At 32.3% G+C, this 19,168-nt stretch overlaps 2 protein-coding genes across 2 annotated transcripts; both read right to left on the bottom strand.

Annotated features, from left to right (window-relative positions):
- Nucleotides 1-11,965: 11,965 nt before the first annotated feature.
- Nucleotides 11,966-13,175, bottom strand: LOC133184824 (acetylcholine receptor subunit beta-like; the record flags this gene model as incomplete). Its single annotated transcript, XM_061319907.1, has 2 exons — nt 13,121-13,175; nt 11,966-13,029 (listed from the first exon to the last, which is right to left on the bottom strand). Coding segments are annotated over exons 1-2 (1,119 nt in total), but the record flags the coding sequence as incomplete, so codon positions are not given.
- A 4,228-nt stretch (nt 13,176-17,403) lies between these two features.
- On the bottom strand, nt 17,404-18,591 carry LOC133184823 (acetylcholine receptor subunit alpha-L1-like). Its single transcript, XM_061319906.1, has one exon. It carries the CDS (start codon nt 18,589-18,591, stop codon nt 17,404-17,406), a length of 1,188 nt encoding a protein of 395 aa, XP_061175890.1.
- Nucleotides 18,592-19,168: the final 577 nt, after the last annotated feature.

Below are 19,168 nucleotides of genomic sequence, written 5' to 3'. Positions count from 1 at the left end.
TTTTAGCTAAATCAAACCCAGTGTGCATAATTTGAAGAAAGAATGAATCCACTCAACTTGGGAATTTATGCAAATGAATTGTGCGATTTTGGTTCTTGAGAAGAATTCCGCAAAAATTATTTCATATTAAGTCCGATGAAAAACTTTGGTCCCCTGTTTTAGCCCCAAACTATCCCTGTTATTCTATTAATATTTAGAATCTGCATGTATTTTATATTAGAAAGGTTTTACGTAAGTTTAAACTTTTCAGGTCCAGTGATTCTTCATTGCTATTATGGTTGAATGTAAATCTTTGTTCCCCTATTGTGGCCCCTACCCCCTCCCCCGGGGCATGATTTTTACAATTTAGAATATATATTACTTCCTCTGGGAGATTTCAGATAACTTTCATCTCTTCTGATCCAGAGGTTTTTGAGAAGATTTTTAAAGATTTTTCTTACATATTTTGACCCACCCTACTCACAGGGGCTATGAAATCTACTCTTATCTCAGGAAGTTTTCACGTGTTTCATGAATATCTTCTAACCCAGTGGTTCTTGAGAAGATTTTTTAACGACCCACCCTATTTTTGCCTTTTCTTGATTATCTACCCTTGGAATAGGATTTGACACTTCATTTTAACAATTTCGAACCTCTCTAACCGGCGGAAGCTTTGTGCCAATTTTGGCAAAAATTGGTACAGTAGTTCTTGAGAAGTCGAAAATATTATTTAATATTTATAGACAGACAGATGGACGGAAAAACGGACGGATGCCGGAAAACTGGTGATCAGAAAAGCTCACGAGTTTCTTCTCAAGTTAGCTAAACAGCAGATTTTATGTGTGGCTGTCTTGCAAGTTGCTCTTATTTGACAAAACATTAATTTTATAGAAGGAGGATGAAACACCGTGTCCTAAATGTACCACCGTAAAATACCTAAAAACTTTTGCATTTTTCTTTTTATCTTTAATACAAAGAATGATCAGAACACAGCATATCTTATGTTCATATTTAAGGTTATGGTCGCCCATAACAAAAGCTTTTTAAGATGAACACGACACTTTATAATCTACTCGTTTAATTTGGTAGTGTATCGTCTACATGTATTCTTGGTCCATCCTACTTAACATAATTCTTGTTTCTTAAATAGTATTATCATGGTACATGTACATACGACAGCAGAACGGCTAAACTGTACAACAAAAATAACCAGATTTACGGTACTGTATTTACTTGTAATGATGTACATGTATTTGCAACTAATATTTTAATCAATTTTATTCAGTTGACCTATTTATTTCAAACACCAGAGTTCATACCGTGGCCAAACAATTACCATGATTTTCGTACATGTATGTTCCGTTCGGGCCAACTTTAATATAATGTTTGTTTGCCCTCTCCCGACTCAGGATGAAACAATTGGGTCGGTACGCAGGTAGATGTGAAAAAAAAATTCCAGAAAATTTCAACATCAATGCTGAATTTTCAAAATCTTATTTTGTAAATGCATAAAAAAAATTGTTTTTTCCTGGAGGTTGAAAAAAAAAAAAATTGAGTCGGGAAAGGGCAACCATTTTTTTTTTAAAGTTGGCCTCGTCATTGTTTATGGTCTAATTAGTAATTATTCTAATAATATATACATAAACCAAAATGTACATCTAGCATAGAAGTTTTAATGATAACAAAGGAACTTTACGTACAGGTGTCAGAAAAAAACATTACTGTATACTCTGTAAATAGTTTTGATTCATTATTTAGCTTATTAACCTTTGTCAATATAATTTGCCAGTTCTATTGTTATACATAGAGACTTTAAACTAAACTTCTGCCTTCTTTATGCATTTCGGGAGTTACTAAATAAGGTAATATAAGTGCGTTGATTTAATGTATACGTGTAAGTATTGATTAATGGATCTTATTTTTTATTTATTCTTGCGCGATAGGTTTACCTTGATATACTGTATGTCTTATCGATGTGGTTAAGATACCGATTTTGTAAAAAGACACTAAGAGGTGTTTATATTTAAAAAAAAATGAAATCAGATGAATGAAGCTTACTTTATTCCTATAACAATGGAGATTTATTATTTTTCATAATACACATGTAAGACCATATTATCTGAATAAAAATATTTTGGCATGATCTCTCTATAAATGCCACTCTATGAGAGTAGAAATGAAAATAATCAGATATATTTTTGACAGTGCTAACTTGCTACACGACATTTCATAGCTGTATACACCGTACCAATCAGTGAGCCTTCCTGCCAAAGATAAACTGATGGAGATGCACTTGTACGAGTTGACCCCTATTTTCTATTTCCAGGGGGAATGTGACTCATTTACAAAACAAATGCCTGGGCTTCTGATATATATAGTCGGAATTTACAAAATAAATTATTTTCCCAAGAGATCTTTACATATTTCATACAAAAATATCCATTCAAAAGGATTTATTTTGTAAAAGAGAGATATATATATTTATTTAACAGATTGAATAAATTATACAGATGGTCAAACCGTTAACATATTTATACATGTGTTAGGTAATTTCTCTGGTAAAAACTTACCAAAACTTATCAAAAGAGGGTATTTTTCCATGCAAAAGCTCAAATATCGACCTCATGATGACTGACGAGTGCCTCGCTTAATCGTTGAATTGAACTTCCTACTTTCGATTTGAATTCTCGGAAGAAAAAAAAACTATATATATATAAAAAGTATATACAGTCTGTAATTGTTAATGATATTGAAACGTTTTTCTGAAATTACTAACATGCTATCTGTAATGTATGCATAGTTAATAAATTAAATTGATATAATTTGTTATCACTTATAAAATCTGATTACCTATCAGAAACCGTCTACTTTGCCAAATTTACTCTGAAGGCATTATGAGGGGAAAAAACGGAAGGGGGGATGTTATGAATTTTAGAAATTCACTTAGATATTTCTGCTGTATGACTCGATAGAAATAGATGTATTCAAGGCTATAATCATCGGAAAAAATGAAACACCAGGTCTTTTAAAATATTTGAAAGTTAGTTTCTAAATGATTAAATTTAAAAATACTCACGACTGAATACAGTTAATTATAACTGGACAGTAGTTTGTTTTTCTCCAATACTTTTCGTAACAAAGCCTAAACCTTATCTTTTAGGTGCAAAAGATGACTATAAACAAAAACAGAGCTGATCTATAAAATTATGTTTTATTGGCTTAATTCATCAATTATGTTCACAAGGCTTGTCCAGCTGATAAACTTTTATACAGGGTCTACAATATTGGTAAATACACCTTCATCTATCTCGATTTTATATCAAGAATTCGTATATGACTTCAAAACTACCGCCAAAACACTTCAAGTGAATTATCTAGAATATTGGTGTCTACATGTTTTCTTGGTCCATCTTTTATATAACATAATTCTTGCTTCTTAAACAATATATTTAAACTGTTTCAAATTATTTCGAGAGAGATAAATGTATTTATATATTCATGACATTATGACGCCGATTTGTGTATTTGTAATTAGGTATGATAATACCCAATAAATGAATGCAGATACTGCGTAGATTAAAAATGCTATGCAAATGTCATGTTTGTACAACAATTAGATTGTGAATAACTAAACTGTTATATGTTTAATTTAAAGAACAATGACAGTTGCCTTATGGAAGTGATAATTTACAAAATATTTCATAAGTTGTGAAAAAAAGTAATTTCGAGAAATTCATTGAAAAAATATCCTTAATAATTCAAAATCACTTTAGCCATATTAATTTTAGAATTCAAAATATTCATATTGCAAATATGAAAAAAAAAACAAAACAAAAACAAAAACAAATGAGCAGACTTTTTAAAGGTGTATGTACATGTAATCGTTAATTCATATTGCTTGTTTGTAAAGCGTCATTTTCTTTTTCTGCAATCAAAACGTTTGCCTAATGTTCCATTATTATACTTATTTGTTTGTAAAATGAGTATTTGGGGAAAAAAATTCTCTCCAAATGAATCAAAGCATGCTCTTGTTTCTCGAGATTTGAAGCATCAAAGAATGTACAACATGTACAAAGTTCTAACAAATTGGGATATTTTCATCGCACAGGAAGAGTCTCAAAATTTCTCGTTATTTTGTCCTATCTAGTATTCACTTGATATTAATTCGAAGGTTTTCTAGGCCGACATGAAGTTCTGTGAAAATAAAGTGAGAATACGACAGGTTATACATGTATTTAGAGTACGAATTTCCTACTCTATCGGAGATACATGGCGGGGCTTGAGGTGAGAGCGATAGTTTTTTTTTTTTTTTTTTTTTTTTTTTTTTTTTTTTTTTACATTTTTTTAAATTTGAGCTACGAATTAAGTTCAAACCATTTTGATACATGTACATAAGAGTCATGTGGGAATGTATTTGAAGCAAAAATGTTTCGGGGAGGATGCATTCTGTGAAAAATGTCCGACAATGTCATCGACCGGTCGTCATTCATGTGCATACAGAATTCTTGGCTCCAAATTGAAATAAACAGATAAAAGAAAGGGGGCATATTACCTTCATGTTTGAAACAAAATGTAGAGTAACCAAAGGCAATTCCAGCACTCACTCGCGCGCATCAATATCCCCCCTTTTGAGTTTTTTCCCTTCTTTTTGGCTTTCGTAAATTATGTTTGCTAAACTTGTATACACTTCTAATTTATCAACACGTAACGATCACGCACATAGTATCAGGCCTGATTATAAAAATCTATCCCCCGAATTCCCCGATTTTCCAGTTTGGACATTTTTTCGAAGAAAACCATTTGTGTACTGCCCCCACTTCCTCCTTTCTAAAATTTTTGAATCTGCCACTGGTAACTCTACGTTGTAAAATTCTATTCTTAATTCATCTCAGATTTTGAATAAATACTAACAGTGCTATCATGCGATTTGAATGTCTATATCATTTAAGATACGGATTCAGTTTTCCGTCATCGCTAAAAATAAAACTTACTATTTTGCAGATAATGTACAGTTTCTGCTCATTTGCATAAGAAACGCCCACAAAAAGTGTTCTGTACCGCAGTTATTGTACGGCTGATTTCAAAAGAAAACTCGCCGGGTCATGCCACAACTCGAAATACGATACATTCTAAAAAGGTAGCAGCCAATGCTAAAAGTAATATTTAGATATTAAAAGTAATTCTGGACTTTTACATGTTTTAGTCTATTACATGTTAATGTAAAGCTTCTTCATGTACGAATGTCATATAAGTTATGTCTTACATATAGTTATACTAATTATATATATAAGTGTATTGTCGATATGTGGTCTACCCACGTCAAGATATATAGACCTAAGATATAGAGAGTTTTTTTTTTTTTACTCGACATTAGCTTGGGCCTCTGAATAATTTCAATAATTGTAAAGCGGGAACAACGGGAGGATTTTTTCCCGGAACTTATTCTACACTCTCTAAATATTTGTTTATTAGCACTCAGTCTCTACAAAAGTTCATCTGATTTGATCATATGGTCTTACTAATTTACCACCAACATTTTAGCGGTATAATGTTTAAAAAATCAAAAGGTACATGTATATTATACATTCCGGGAAAATTTCGTTCAATCATAGTTCTTTTTACATTAATAAACAACATGGCTAGTAATGAACTTAAACATATTAAGAAAAAAGTGCATTATAAGGCTTATAAAACACCACTAAATAGATCGTGTATCACATCCGTGTACATTACGTCCAATGAACCCTGACCCCGTCTCCAGGGCCCTCTACTTTAATTAGCCAACGTATTAAAGACAATTTTTCTCCAGTTTAGTTTTTTTAAAATATCTTTTTCTTAAATTTGGATACATAAAAAAATTGTTTTTAAGATTTAAAATAATAATAAATTGTATTTATTAAAGGAAAGATATTTACAATAGAAACAAATAGCTTTAAACGTATTTTATATGTAATAATGTCGCGCAAATGTTATCTCAACGTGCTGTGCATTAAGGCAAATGTAGACAAAAAATAAAATATTTTTAGCCGTATTAAACATGGTATGTCAAGTTAAACCTTTAAAACAGACTTTTATAAAAATGACTGATCTGTGAAAATGAGCATGTTGACGCGCATGTCGGAGATATTGATAGAATAGCGCATAAGGGAAAGGATAAAATAAATTATTGTTATTTGTTTTTGACGCATTCTTGAACTTGACAGTTATAGTATCTCGGCATTTGATTATAGATTTTCAGCATGCAAAAAATGACGTCATAATCGCATTCGTTTACAAACAGCGCGGAGTTTCCCGAAAGTGACGGAGTTAGAGGGTTTGGCGATACATGAAATAAAGCATTTATGATTTTTAGATTCCTGGATTTCAGCCATTTAAAGAGACAGGAATGATTTAATCACAGAATAAAGAATTATTTAGGTCGATCCTGTATCAATATCCATCATGATTACGAGGGTCGTTCAATAAATAATGCAATAAACAGTATATCACAGTAAATTAATTTATTTTTTATTTTTCACAGTTGAAACGTTCAATTAAGGAGCTTCTAATCACAGAAAACCCCATGATTTTTCATATCGTCCTCACAAAGAAACACGCATTTAAAGTATGCATGGTCATTACACTGAGCTGAAAACTGTTTAAAAATGATCTAAGCCAAAAAGATGAAAATGAGAACATATGTGAAAACTGTGCCTCTTACATAAATCGCCGAAGAACTCATAATAAAGATATGATTTTTATATGTGGAAAGAACAGTCTTTAACGCTGTATAGTTTTCAGATTGATTCAGAAATTCAAAAGTTAAAAAGGAGAGTTAAAATATAAAAGTCAAAAATGGTCGATAGAAATTTGCAGGGACACCAAAAATTATCGATGCAATGTGCAACATGATATCTGAAAATGTCAGATTTACTTCCAAAGACATCGCTAGAACACTAAGCATTTCATTGTCATCATATTTTATAGAATTCTGACAACTGAAATGAATAAAATAATATTTCTATCAGATTTGTGCCTTATTTTTTTTTTTAAATTGCCTAAGAGAAAAATAAGCATTTAATGTGCCAACGGTCTACTTAAAAACACATATTTTAACAAAATAGAAGATTTGATAAATTTGTGTGATGGATGACGAAACATGGGTGCACTTTTTATAGCCAAAAAGGAAGATCAATAATAAAATGTGGAATGAAAGAAAAAGCTATGATTGTTCTTATTATTGTTCAAAGAAACAAGGGCTCCAAGCATGTTTTATTAGTTCTCATTTTTTTTCAAGAGGTCCAGTAAAACATGTAGATACACCCAAAAGAAGGACCATCAATGGTAACTTTTATGTTCAAATTGTACTGAGGAAAGTTAAACAGATTTTTCTGCAAAGGAAGTCCAAATACCGCCCCAGGGTAATTTTCTTGTACCATGCAACGCTGCTGCAAATACACACAGAAAAATAAGTAAAATTCTGAAGAAAAGAAAATTTATAGAGCTTTGCCATTCCCAATATTCGCTAGATCTCAGATCTTTTTATTCTAAAAACGCATGAAAACAATCAAAGGAAGATTGTACAATATTAGATATGTCATGGGAAGTGATATTCATCAGTGTCTTTGGGACATCCCTGAAGATGCGTGGGTATGCTGAGGTTTTCTGGCTATGGGTACAGACTTAAGACATGTGTAAAGGATAACGGGGAATACTTTGAGGGATTGGAAATGTTTAGAATATGTATTACACACTTTTCTTCCTTTTAGATGACCTGCTGCATTATTTATTGAACGACCCTCGTAATTGAAAGCATTTGCTAGTATGTGGACAGTTACGATATTCTAAACACCATAGCACGGACGGGGAGGTCGAAAGGTGAAGTATGATTTCTATTTTGACTTAAAAAACACATATAAAGCAGATTTGCAGACAATTAAGACAGGGAGTTAAAATATGTAGATATAAGCATTTGAATGATTATTTTTTGAAAGATGTAGTCCCATGTAACTGCAACAGTGCGTACAAATTTTCATAACACGCTAACGCACGTTACTCAATTGGTTTGCACATACTGTTGCAGCTAATTATGAGGCATCTTTCAAACTAGAATGTTCCAAGGAACAATCAACGAAAATATGGCTTTTCAACGAAATGGTAACTGACCATTGGTACCCCACGGTGAAAATTTCAGCACCACCAGCAAATAGTGCTTTAGTTGTAGCTAATATTAATTTATGACAAAGCTTTTACGTGTGTCAGATATGGGACTGGGGTAGACCCTTTTTTCTCATAGATGTTGAGAAACCTGAGCACTTGCTATAGCTACAGTAAGATCATTATACTGCATTAATTTACCCATAAACTTTGGAGAAGAGAACCCTTTGGACAAGCATTTCCGAATAATCGGAATCAATTTATCTGACTTAAGTATCACATGCTTTGTTCCAACTTGTGTATGTTACATGTATTGGTTCAAATAGCCACATAATTTGGTGCATGTATTTATTTAAAAACATATGCTTTTATAAGGGTGGGATATTTTGCAAACAAGGAGGAAGGCTCATATATTGATATTATTCTATAAAATTATAAGTAGCTATTCACCTCAATATTTTTATGACTTGATCGAACCATATTGTCCATCAAACCACTCCTACAAATGTATAACTCAGAAAAAATAATGCACAATTCAAACTTCCTCACATTAGAGCTACATCATACATGGAAAGTTTCCTTCTATCAGCAGTTAAACAGTTAAATAAGTTGCCTGACTATATTAAAAATGCTTCTGGAATATCTCCATTCAAGAATCTTTTGAATTCTTATTTTTGTAAAAATGGTAATGAACTTTTTTTCATTTTGGAATAAGAAAGTACAATGTAGTACAGTTAAGAAATAATGCAATTAATTTGAAGACAGACGTTTATCAGAAACGCCAATGTGTGAACACTGTATTGATTCTGTTGAAGTTGCTTAGGCCAAATAAAAAAAATATGTGTGGTTCCGGTTACCCGACCGTCCCTATTTTATACCCCCGACCCTAAACTTTTTTCCGGCAATTTTCATATTTTTTCTGGAATTTTTCCCGCTTTCCGTCATCGGCTCCGGTATTAGTTTTAGTTTCAGCAATGGCGGCCTCCAAGCAAAACATCGTTTCAACACTTAGTGCAAGTGTTCAATTAATAGTGTTAAATCTAAAGCAAGCTAGCATAGCGCGGAAGCATTCCTTTTTTCCAGCACCATGTATTTTGTTTTGTTTTGTTTTTGCTTGCCAAAATTAAATAAATAGACAGACAGCTGGCCAGGTAATATGCTTTTGGGAGTTAGGGAGAAGATAACATGAGAAAACATCATTTGATTGCATTGATTACGCAAGAAATAGCCCAATGTGTAAGATCGATTAACTTGTAAATTATTAAATAATTTAACAGTGTTTAAATCAGGATCGTTTCTTTTAAACCGAAAGTAGAAAAAAAAACAGTTGATGGGGAAAAGTGAAAAACAAAACAGCTGAATTTACCTGAATAAAGTCAACTTACATAGTACCAATATATATGAGAAATGAGCTTGGAAGTATAAAGTCTTCAATGAGGCAAAAAGTTTTCATTGTAAGAATTTAAAATTTTAACAATATGAAATATATTTCCTCTGACAGCTCTTAGCAGTACTCTATGTCCGTTTTCTAGTTTATCGTTCAATATTTATTATCAAATAAAATAAGAATTACTCTGGATAAAAGTTATTAATTTCATTTATAAACATGGATTTAAAAACAGGATGTTCACCTCGACTTTTTCTTTACAAAAAGAAATCAATAAGATTATTAGTGGGTTTATTATTTTTGATTTAAAAATATTTGTTTCATATTCATAACTAGGGTGTCCCTACCAATGTTGACTTGTATATTATCACACCAGATCTAAATGCCACTTGCAAAGCACACACATTTTTTGTTTGGCCTTACCATTATTTTTTTTTTTTTGCATGTCCAAAATATACATCTTCTAGGGATGTACTCTTCCAAACAATTCAAAATATTATTGATTGTGATCAGATCTCTGATCTTGATTTTATATAATTTTATTATATGGTAGTTCTGATCATGGACTCGATATTAATATTCAAATATTTGTAGCAGTAAAAGCATATATAGCAGCAACAAAACGTTTTATTTGAAGAATGTCATGTATGTAGCTTTTGTCAATATTTCCAAACCGGTACTGCATTGTATTGGGGGTTTTTTTTTCTCTCGTAGTTTCTTTTTCTATTATAATAATGTTTGTTTAATTAGTATTATACCTATAAATACATATATATGAAGAAATGGTGTTCATTCTGCTGATTTGCATATCGGCCATTTGGAACAATAATGGCTGCCGAATTTATAAAGGTTTTTGTAGAGAAAATACAAAAAATCGCGAATTTTTATATCCTAACTATTTCGGATAAAGTTCTTCCGCCGATGGTTTGATTCTTCTTAATATCTTCTACCGGAAATGACAAGATTGTTGATACCAAAGTGAAAGTTGTGACCTCCTTTTTTATTTGAAAATCCGAAGCGAGATTATATTGTTTAAATGAAGGAAAGAGCACAGAATTGGTGTTTTTATCATTTTTTTTATGAGGAAATGTAAGTGTTTATTACAAGTTGACAGAGTTCTTCCACCGATTAAGAGGTGCAGAAGAGAGCAGAGCCTATTTTCATAAAATACATATTGTTTTACCATTCCATGAGGAGTTACGATGGCCTTTTTAATTTGAGTCAATGTTTTGCATCAGTGTGATCTACTTTATATCGGGAAAACGGTGTCCTGAGTCGTCATCTGTTATTCACACAAATTTCTATCCATATAACTATGACGGAGCCTTGAAGAAAAAAACAAACGAAAGAGGCTTGCAGGTTTTGACATTTAAAGAAATGGAATTTCGAGATCATTCAGTATCTTATGGATATTAATGAGAAATAAATCACGTGGAAGCAATCTCATGAATAAACTGCACTCAATTTCTCCATATGGTGTATTTACCTTGAACCTGTTGTAGGGTGAGGGCTAAAATAGACTTTGCCTGCTGCCCAAGCCATTCATTTTTTTGTGAATAAGATTATGTATGAAATAAATAAGATTTAACCCTCTCTGTAATATATATTTTGTAATATATATTTATGACCTTGCAAGAGGGGATGAGTCTTGTCAATTCAGCAGGTATACAAATCTCAAGATTAGACAATTTGCCCAAATTCACATGAATTGTTTGAACAATCAGACAATTTGTCCAAATTTACATGAATTCTTTGAACAAAGTACTAATTCGTCCGAACAAATATTAAATTTTTTCGAACAATTTTCTAATTTGTTCGAAAGAATTTTTAATTAGTCCGAACAAATATTTATAGTTTGTCCGAACAAATTATTATATTTTGTCAGAACAAATATCTTATTTGTTCGAACGAACATCTTATTCGTCCGAATTACTAATTCGTCCGAAAGAACTTCTAATTCACCAGATTAAATAAACATCATTTTTAATCTGGCCCTCCAGCGGCGCCGTTTTGGTTTTTTTAATGAATCTATACAGAGCTCTCCTTTGAACTTTGCATGCTTTTAGACAAATTGATGGAATAAAAAATGACTACTCCCTTTCCCGGATACAAAAACAAAAGAATATTGGCAGAGACAATTTAAAATGAAATTAAAAATAAATATCATAAATTAAAAAATATCTACAAGTATCTTACTTTCACTGTAATGTTACATTTGAGAAATGATTTACAGTTGAACTCCGGTATCTCGAACACTGATGTCTCGAATACCATGGATATGTCGAAGTGCTTTTGAAGTCCCAAGTGCTTATTTCTTAATTATCTTACCCCGGATATCTGGAATCCTCGGATATCCTGAAGTATTTTCTTGAAGTTCGAGATAACGAGATTTGACTGTATTTTATATGTTTGTCAGGAGAGAGGAAAAAAACTATTTCATAAAATCTTTGAAAATAACACCATCAATGAAATAAAATCAACAATTATAACAAACATCAAAAATATTCGATCCAATACATTGGCTGTAAGTTTTGATTTCACAAAAGTAATTAAATTTCTTTTTGATTCAGTTTGCACATGCTCCAATTCCATGTCAATTGGAATAACTTTCTTTTCAGCCTTGTTCTCAGCGTTGTTGTCAGTTTTAAAATGAACATGTAACACAACAGCTTCCAAAACCACAGTTAAACCACTGATCATAAGTTGCATGGTCAGGTACACGGTAAATGGAGGGATGTCATCGGACTTAGGTAACGATTCTATAATCATGGTCAGAAAGAAGGCGAAAGTTAAGAAAATAGACATTGAGGTTCCCATTTTCTCTCCAGAATCTATTGGCAACACAAAAGCGAATACGTTCAAAACAGAGAGAATTATAACCGGTAGAAGAACGGTCAGAACAACGAAGCCTGGTTTTCTCTTGATATTCAGATTGAAATGGAGTTCTGTTGTCATTGCTGGTGTGTACTGTAGAGTGACGGACGCATTTTGCACTTCCCATTCCTCGCTTTGCTCAAAGAAATATAAGCTGTAATAGGAAGAAGCTGCTGAAAAGTTTAAAAATTCGGAAAATGCAAACAAATTTCCAAAACGTAAAGAACAGGTCTGTGAGTCAAAAGGATATTTTTGAACGTTTATTTGGCACTGTGTTAGACTCTCTTTTGCGGTTGTATAAATAACGTTTCCATTGTTAAGAACTGACACTGGTTTCTCCTCTGTCAAACATTTGTTGTCTGTTACGTCATTAAAAACACAGACTGAACTAGGTATCCATACATATTTTGAGGTTGTTTGAAGCTGTTTGATTCCCATGTAAGAAGCTGGATCCCACATTAAACGATAGTCGTCCCATGCCATTGAAATCCAAACAGAGGCTGAAAATGTCTTATCTTTTTCGTTCACCTTACGAATCGACATAATGCTCAGTGATATAGATAAAGGGATTGAATCTGCGATTGTGTTAAAAGGCGCCACGCGAACCTCATGGTTGTCTAATATATCCTTAAATAATTGAGATCTGTTGGTTGCTGAAGTTAGATTCTCATTCAAAAATAATGTAAACAATAGCCATAGATCTAGATTTAATAGATTCTTAACCATTTTAAAGATTTTAATTACTTTCTTTACTGAGTCTTGGCACATCAAAACCTTTTTCCAGTTTGAAATCATACATGCCAATTACCAACAGTTATCAATTTCTAGTTAATGTTAACGTTACCGATCAATAGTCTTTAAAAGCTACACAATGCCATGGTGAACCAGTTCATTGAAACAATATCTAATATTTGGAAATGATAATGTATTTAACCTACTGATGATTGTCATTAATGAACACTCTGTTTATGGTCACATTATACATGTAGACCTTTCATTATTTTTAGCGGTACTTTGTGATGAATCAAGAAATAAAGATCGTTTTCTGATTATCAATCGAAAGACACATACGTCAAATAAACAAGATGAATTAGTGAAATGAATAGAATTATTTGAATTTGTCAGGGAAAGTGGCACTTAAATTGAAGAATTGACTGCTTTACTTATATACTTCAAAATAATTGTCCATCATCATTTTGATATGTTGTTCACCCTTTCCATGAGTTGTGTCTCAATTCTTTGAATAGAAAATGTGAAAATAATGAACAATCATCAAGCACAAATAGCAATTTAAGCAATGCAAATTTTAGCAGAACAAACACGGACCACTGAAAACATCTAAGATATGATACGGTACTATGATACGGTAAGCTTACCCAGTAAACCGGTCAAGCGAGACGTGTGCCTCATGGTCGGGTGAACACAATTAAAAAAAATGAGCGCCATAGTTCCGCCACAGTAAAATATTAGCTCCACAGTAAGATCGTCGTCGATCATGAGGATAAATGTATAAATATATACTGCAGTAAGCTGAAAAATGAACTCTATATTATGTAACTGTTTTTCTAATGCTAAACCGTTATTTTACTCTAAGTAGGGCCCATTGTTTGGCTTGCACAATCAATTATCTTCTAGGCCTCGCTGGACTTTACGCAATGAAATGAGATTTTTCACACTACGCGGTAATTGAAAATGATATTTTAAAATGCTTATTTTTAAAGCTACTCATCGTCTCAAGCCACGGTCCGGAGTCCGCATATAGCTCTCTCCTACCCGTGGCTGCTTGATCACAAAAAGTTTCGTAATCTTGAATATTTACGCCTTTGTATTGTGACGTCATGTACAGCCAATGACAATCTATTGAAATCAACAATTGACATCAACAGTATACAAGAAATGTTTCGTATACTGCGATTGGGTATTGAAAGGTCGCGTCAAAGTTCATTATCCGACTATGCTTTACTCGCATAGATTAATCAAAAGAGTAGTTTATGACTCCAAACAGCTTATGTGTTTTTAATTTACAAGTTGTAAGACACTTTTAAAAGTCAACTGATACCAATAATTGCATATATAGAGAGTGAGTAACCTGGCCTACCAGAAATTCCTCTGTCCTGACACGGTAGTGTATAATTTACATTATGAAAACAAAATATTTTTTCTAAAAATCAGGTTAAACACTGAACTCTAGTTATAACTGGTACTAACATTTTAAGATTCATTTAGCTTCTACTTGTTAAGAACTACGCACGGTAACTCCCGATTCCCGCCTACATTTTACAACCATTTAATTCAATATTGATGACAATTTGGCCATAAAATCTTTGTTTCATACAAAGAACAGTTCAATGGTAATTGATTAATTATTTTAATTCCAGTGCTAAATAGTAAAATATCCCTAATTCCAGCTCTTGAAATAAGGGGGGTAGACGATATTTTCCACTGAAATCGGGCTATAAAGCATCACCATATTTTGAAATAGTCTTTGATATGAATAAATGTTTCTTAAATCTTTTTTTATGTTTTATGTATATAAAATTAAGCATATATATTAGTAAAATATAATGTTTCAGTTGTAAAGCACTTGGAAATTGCTGGAAAAAATAAGCATTTTTAGCGTTTTTTGTATATAAACATATGTCCCCCCCCCCCCCCCCAGTGAAACACAAAAAGCTTTAGTATGAATTTGTGAAATGACAGTCCATATTACCCGTAAAAAGGAAATTTTGTTTCACCGGGGGGAAAGATGTTTTAAAAATATCTTCCGTTTTCCGTTGATTTCTATAGTGAAAAACACGAGTTTTACAAAAATTTTAGAGTTATCTCTCGTTGTTTTCCCAAAGGAGTAATGTTTTATGAAAATCCATATAAATATCAATATAAATATTAAAAATCATTCGAATATCTTAACTTTTGAAAATTGACTTGGAGGTAGGCGGGAGAACAATACTGTCGTTCGCAGTTCTTTAAAAGTACGTTTTTAAGTTGATGTGTTGGGGTGGGGGGGTCACAGAACTTACACATATATTCTAGAAACGTTCTTATTTTTCTTTTACACTATCTTACATTCGATATCCATTAATATTTTTTAATTTTACTTAAATTTATATTTCAATTTGCCATGTATTTAATACATTTTATGGATAAAATAATGTAGTGATTCAGAAGAGATCTGTGTATACTTAGACTTGACATTAATTTTACAAATTGCAGCTTCGTTGTACTTGCTGAAATTTGCATATATAAAGGGTAAAACTTTGACTCCATATTAGCATTTTAGCTATCCCCGGGGTCATCATTTATGTAAATTATTCTTCCTGTTGTCAAGGGATTTTTAAGCCAGGTCTGTGATCTTCATGTCGGGGAATATGATAATTATTATTTATCCTACACCCTTATATAATGATTGATTATTTTCTCTATCACATACCACTGGGATTCAAACTAAAGGGGTTTGTCATGAAAAGACATAAATTAACTTTCTAAACACACATTTAGCCCAAAAACGGCGGAATGTACAATGATAAGTACATGTACGCATTGAAGTGTAAACTAAGAACAAGAATCTTGTATAGAATTTGAACTCATCTCACATTTTACATGTATGAAACAGTTGTATATTTTCTATATCACAAAATTAATTCTAATTTTCTTCAGTCTATGTTCAGCTTGATGATTAAAATACTAAATAAATATAATTATGCTTATTGAGACTTAGTATATTGATTATATACTGATTTTTTTTTTTAAGATTATATTGTTTTTAGAAATGATTTACGGAGAAGAAATATTCTATCTCAGAATTTCAAATGTTGTATATTAGAAAATAAAATATTTGTTTTTTTTTTTTTTGTTTGTTTGTTTGTTTGTTGTTTTTTTTTTTTTTTTTTTTTTTTTTTGTTGTTGTTGTTGTTGTTTTTGTTCTCATAAGCGATTTGGTTTACATCTAAGATGTCTAATTAAATAAAAAATTTGTGTATTTAAGAGTTGGATTCGCAGTAACATAATATAGAAGGATTTTTTTCGATTTCTGACATAACTGATGTCTTAGTAGGTTGACCATAGTGGTATTCTCATTTGAATGCTTACGAGAGAGAGAGAGAGAGAGAGAGAGAGAGAGAGAGAGAACGACTACCGAATGAATATTATATAAAGTTTATACGTTCTCATAGATTGATTGATTGATTGAATTTTGTTTTACGTCCCGTTTTAGAATTTTTCACTCATATAGAGACGTCACCATATACCGGTGAAAGGCTTCATATTTAGACCTTTACTCGGCACTGAGGGCCATTGAGCAGTAAGGGTTCTTTATCGCGCCAACGCCCACCGTGACACGGCGCCTCAGTTTTTATGGTCTCATCGGAAGGACCTGCAACTTTCACTTTAGTCCGAAATATCTGGCGTTTTCTTAGCTTTTTTACGATTTTGATATTTTACTGGCACGTAAAATATCAAAATAGTAAAAAAGTCAGGAAAACGTCAGATATTTCGGACTACTTTCACTTCAATGTGCCGAGCGCTTGGCGAAGGAACAGTTGCTACCTATTTGTTATCGACTTAGGTCAGTCGCGGTCGTGATTCGAACTCACGACCTCCCGATCACGGGGCGAGCACTATCCCGACTGAGCTACCGTGGCAGCTTGTTCTCATAGAAGTTATAACTTATCGACCAACAGGTAATACCACATCGTAAACATATTAAATACAAATTTAAAGACATCAGAGGATAAAAAAAATATATATGTGAATAAATCAATGTAAAAAATAAATTAAAATGCGATTAGTAATAAATAATACGTTTGGCATAATCATACGTACATTACGGTAACTGTGTGTCGTCTAAGACTATAGTAAATGGAATTTCCGAGATCATTGTAACACTTGTGTTAATGGGTGATTAAAATGCTTCACTACACTGTATATAAAATGGAATAGAAACCATAGATAACGCGTTAAGTAGAATTGATTTTGTATTTACAATTGCAAGTTTTTTGATAAATAATTATAAATGTACACTTTTACCTTTATTGTGTTTGTGAAATGAACACTATTAGTGAAATAACATCCACCAAAATTACAAGTATCATGAATATTCGGTCCAAACATTTGGCTGTTATTTTTGTTTTTACAAAATTAATTAAATTCTTTATACTTTTATCCTTTTGAGACAATGTGTCCTTAACATCCAAATCCGCAGGAACTATTTTATGATCAGTATCCTTCATATCTAATAAATCCGCGGGTACAATTTTGTTATCAGATTTGTTTTCATTTTCACAGGAACTAAAATGAACGTGTAACACTACAGCCTCTAATACCACAGTGAGTCCACTGACGACCAGCTGTATGGTCAGATAGACTGTAAACGGAGGGATCTCATCCGACTTTGGCATTGTATCGTTAATTGTACTTAAGAACACAGCGAAAGATAAGAAAATGGCCATCGAAGTACCCATTTTTTCACCAGAATCTATTGGCAACACAAATGCAAAAATATTTAGAACGGAGAGAATAATTACTGGAAGAAGGACGGTCAAAACAATGAATTCCGGTTTCCGCTTGAGACTCAAACTGAATGCCAGCTGATTATTCATTGATGTTACGCCGAAGTCATCTACGTTCCATTCTTCGTTTTGTTCATAGTAGGTCAAGCTATATGAGGAGTATTTCGTTCCTAGATCTATGAATTCGGAACTGGTGAAAAAATTTCCAAAGTACAGTGAGCAGACTTGTGAGTCAAAAGGGTATTTTTTAATATCTATTTTACATTGTGTAATGCTTTCTCTTGATGTTGTATAAACAAGGTATCCGGTGTTATGTATTGTAATGGGTTTCTCCTCTGTTAAACATTTCTTATCCGTGACGTCATTGAAGATACAAATTGAGCTTGGTATCCACACATACTTTGAGGTTGTTTGCAGTTCGGTAATTCCTTTGTAAGAAGTTGAATCCCACATAAAACGGTAATCTCCCCATGACATTGAAATCCAAAAAGAGGCTGAAAATGTCTGCTCCTTCTCGTTCACTTTACGAATTGACATAAGATTTATAGTTATTGATAAAACAATCCTGTCGTTGACCGTATCAAAAGGTGCCACACGAACTTCATGACTGTCTAAAATATCTTTGAAAAGTTGTGATCTGTTAGTTGCAGAACATAAGTTGTTGAGGGATTCAAATGTCGCAAGCAAGAACAAAAGCAACTTTGCCATTTTTGAAAATGTGCTTGAATAACGATAAAATGGTTGATTTAAAGCAATTTTGCAATTCAAAATCTATCAGTGACAACTGTCAATATTTTATCAGGACGTGGGAATTGATAAAATCACAAAATTAAATAACTGGTATATAGTCGATAATAATCCGGTCTTGGGATGAAAGGAGTGAAAATGTATGAGATGCCGTGTGAAAATACTTGTATTTTTCAATGACATAGATACGTCAATCATTTATTGAAATGTAATTGTAATATCAAATCTTCTGTAAGGTCTGGATTTGCATGTAGAAAATTCCTCATAGGATATAAAGGAACTATTAACTTTCTGTTTATTTATCGTAAATACATTAATTGCTGAGTAAACAGAGATCGTTTAAGGGTTTAAGAACGGCTTATTTTACAGGTACATGTATTTAAATTCATACGAAGCTCAATTAGAAAAAGAAGAAATCATAATACCTTCTTGATCTCTTAAAAAAATACATTTAAACACATACTGAGGTTTCACGTGTAATTGTTACCAATTCTTGATTATGGAATAATGTTTATTCACTATTGAAAGAAACTTAATA

This window comes from Saccostrea echinata, unplaced genomic scaffold (assembly GCF_033153115.1).
Source record: "Saccostrea echinata isolate AGI-Se365-2 ecotype Australia unplaced genomic scaffold, CSIRO_AGI_Sech_v1 ptg000011l, whole genome shotgun sequence".
In the NCBI taxonomy this organism is placed as follows: Eukaryota; Metazoa; Mollusca; class Bivalvia; order Ostreida; family Ostreidae; genus Saccostrea; species Saccostrea echinata.
Note: the sequence above shows the minus strand (reverse complement) of the source record. Positions and strands in the feature narration are given on the sequence as shown.

Coding starts and splice junctions, on each gene's coding strand:
- LOC133184823 (XM_061319906.1), bottom strand. CDS start 18,591: ATGGCAAAGTTGCTTTTGTTCTTGCTTGCGACATTTGAATCCCTCAAC.